Below are 2,536 nucleotides of genomic sequence, written 5' to 3'. Positions count from 1 at the left end.
GGGTCTGTGACGCTGCTCACTTAGCCTGCCTTGTAAGGGGACTGTAACGCTGCTCACTTAGCCTGCCTTGTAAGGGGACTGTAACGCTGCTCACTTTGCCTGCCTTGTAAGGGGACTGTGACGCTGCTCACTTAGCCTGCCTTGTAAGGGGACTGTGACGCTGCTCACTTAGCCTGCCTTGTAAGGGGACTGTGACGCTGCTCACTTAGCCTGCCTTGTAAGGGGACTGTAACGCTGCTCACTTAGCCTGCCTTGTAAGGGGACTGTAACGCTGCTCACTTAGCCTGTCTTGTGAAGACTGACACTGCTTACTTAGCATGTCTTTCCAGAGGACTACTACACTGCTTACTTAGCATGTCTGGCAATGGGACTCTTTGGTTATAAATATATAAACCTTTCAGACAGAGATAAATTAAAGATTGAGATATATCCGAGATGCTAAAACGTCATGAATACCGTGAGTTTTAGAGAGAAAAGATTAGTGTGTTCTTGGCCACATGTAATTGACTGTGCATGATACTATTAAATCGAATTTTACTGAATATTTAATACAAAAACTGTATCACAAACTTGTTGGTAATGTACGTATTCATGCTGAAAGTGGTATGAACTGTCCTGATAATTCCACGTACTTTGTTTGCTGCATACTGTCTTGTTAACTGCCCATTCTTTGCTTGCTGCATACTGCCCTGTTAATTCCTATACTTTGCTTTTACTAGCTACAACATACATTACTTTGATTCGAACAGTCTCATTCCCTCTGAAGCAAGCTATGTAGTTTGATAAAAGAAATATTTTAATGTAGAGTTTATAACCTAATGCCATAGGTGTATTTTTTTTACGGAGGCACGGGGTACATGCCCCTTTCATTTATTTAAGCACAGACTAAATTGTTTGATACAATATCCTTATGCATTTCTCAGCTACACAACTTTCTTTACCACTTTTGAAAGTAAAGCTAAGCCACTGTTGATGGCAATGTGTATTGCTAATGTAACTACAAAATACTTAATATAGAGCTATTAATCTGATTTTACCCTTTTTTTCTTTTGCCCGTTTACAGGGTTACCTGAAGTATTCGCCAATCTTTTATGGCTATTACAGTAACAGAGAAATGACCGAAGAAGGTTATCGTCTACCTTTGGCTTATTTTCTCACTTCCTTAGCTGTGTATATCTTCAGCTTTTTTGCTATTCTTAGAAGGTAAGCACCCGAAATCAAGTTTTTAGTTGGTTTTTTATTCCAGTACAAAAATAGTTTTATTCATTGCACTTGCAAAGCATTTTATTTTTACGAAAATAATATCCAAATTCTGTCTGTAATATACTGTTACGTCTCTGGTCGTTAGTTAATTTTCCGTAAAAAATATTTCCGAAGAAACTTTAGCGATACAAGTCCTTTCTTAAATAAAACTGGTTTATTCTATCTGAATACAATTTTGCAATACACTTAATTTCCACAGTCGCGCTATAACAAACGCTATAATTCACAAAGAACGTCTCACGTGCTCGACTCAACTGTCAATTACACATTGTTGCCGTCACTTCTTAGCGGCTTATATATACAAGACTACCGCATATCTAGTAACCTCTCGAGACTTCAGAGGGACGTGAACGTTAGAGAATATGACGCGTTACTAGCGTCACGTGACCCCCGCTGTCGTAACACTGCCCCTTCCTTAGTATTGTTCGTCCCGAACAATAGCCACTTACATTAAACAATAAACAATTAACAATAACTTAATTAAATGTACAGAATTTACAAACACAAAATTAAAATTCAACAAAGTCTCTTAATTTTACGGGACGTACCATTTTCCGTACTGGTCTCCGTCTCGTTGGCTTCTGCTTCATGTGTGGTTCATCTGCTTCATTAGGAAACGTCCTATCATTGGTAACAGTCACATCAGTGGTAGTAACTTCATCAAGGACTTCACTGTTTCCCTTCTCAAAACCGAGTAGAGTTTCTGCTTCGACAGTGGCTTTTTCAGGTGACAAGTCTTCAGCAGTGTCATTTGTTCCGTTGTTCATCCCAACTGAAATGTCCTGGACCGTGATAATGCCAAAGCCTGTTGGCATGCGCCACCTTTGGCTTACCTCGCCGCCCACATTTTATCCGGAAAGTCACGGCTGAGAGACGATCCACTATGTCATATGGGCCTTCCCATGGAGAAGACAACTTAAGAGACTTCCATTTGGTCTTCCTGGGATTATACAAACACCTTGTGTCCTGGTACAAAGCTGACTTCAGTAGATCTGTTATCATAAGATAACTTCCTCGAATCAGCAGACGTTTTCAAGTTTCAACGCACTTGATGGTGAATATCATCCATCCTTTCCGATAACACTTTCACAAACTGACACATTTTCAGGCAACTCTTCATAAGGTGAGCGTCCTGTTAACAGATCCACTGGCAACCGAAGTTCCCAACCAACATTAACTTTGCTGGAGTGTATCCAGTGGTTTCATGGTTTGATTTAATATCTATACCTGGTTCCATTTCACCATCATTAATTCCTTCAGTCACTTTGACTTC

The 2,536-nt window shown here is 39.9% G+C and overlaps 1 protein-coding gene across 1 annotated transcript in view; it reads left to right on the top strand.

Moving 5' to 3' along the window:
* The window catches only part of LOC106472575 (transmembrane channel-like protein 3), a gene marked incomplete at its 3' end in the record, with an annotated part of 61,599 nt that overhangs the window by 29,479 nt on the left and 29,584 nt on the right, over nt 1-2,536 (top strand). The window contains exon 7 of the mRNA XM_013933229.1: nt 1,064-1,203. Within this exon, the coding sequence (XP_013788683.1) occupies nt 1,064-1,203 (140 nt within the window). The remainder of the gene's footprint in view (nt 1-1,063; nt 1,204-2,536) is intronic.

The sequence above is a fragment of the Limulus polyphemus genome, unplaced genomic scaffold (assembly GCF_000517525.1).
Source record: "Limulus polyphemus unplaced genomic scaffold, Limulus_polyphemus-2.1.2 Scaffold5434, whole genome shotgun sequence".
In the NCBI taxonomy this organism is placed as follows: Eukaryota; Metazoa; Arthropoda; class Merostomata; order Xiphosura; family Limulidae; genus Limulus; species Limulus polyphemus.
This window is presented reverse-complemented; position numbering and strand designations above follow the sequence as displayed.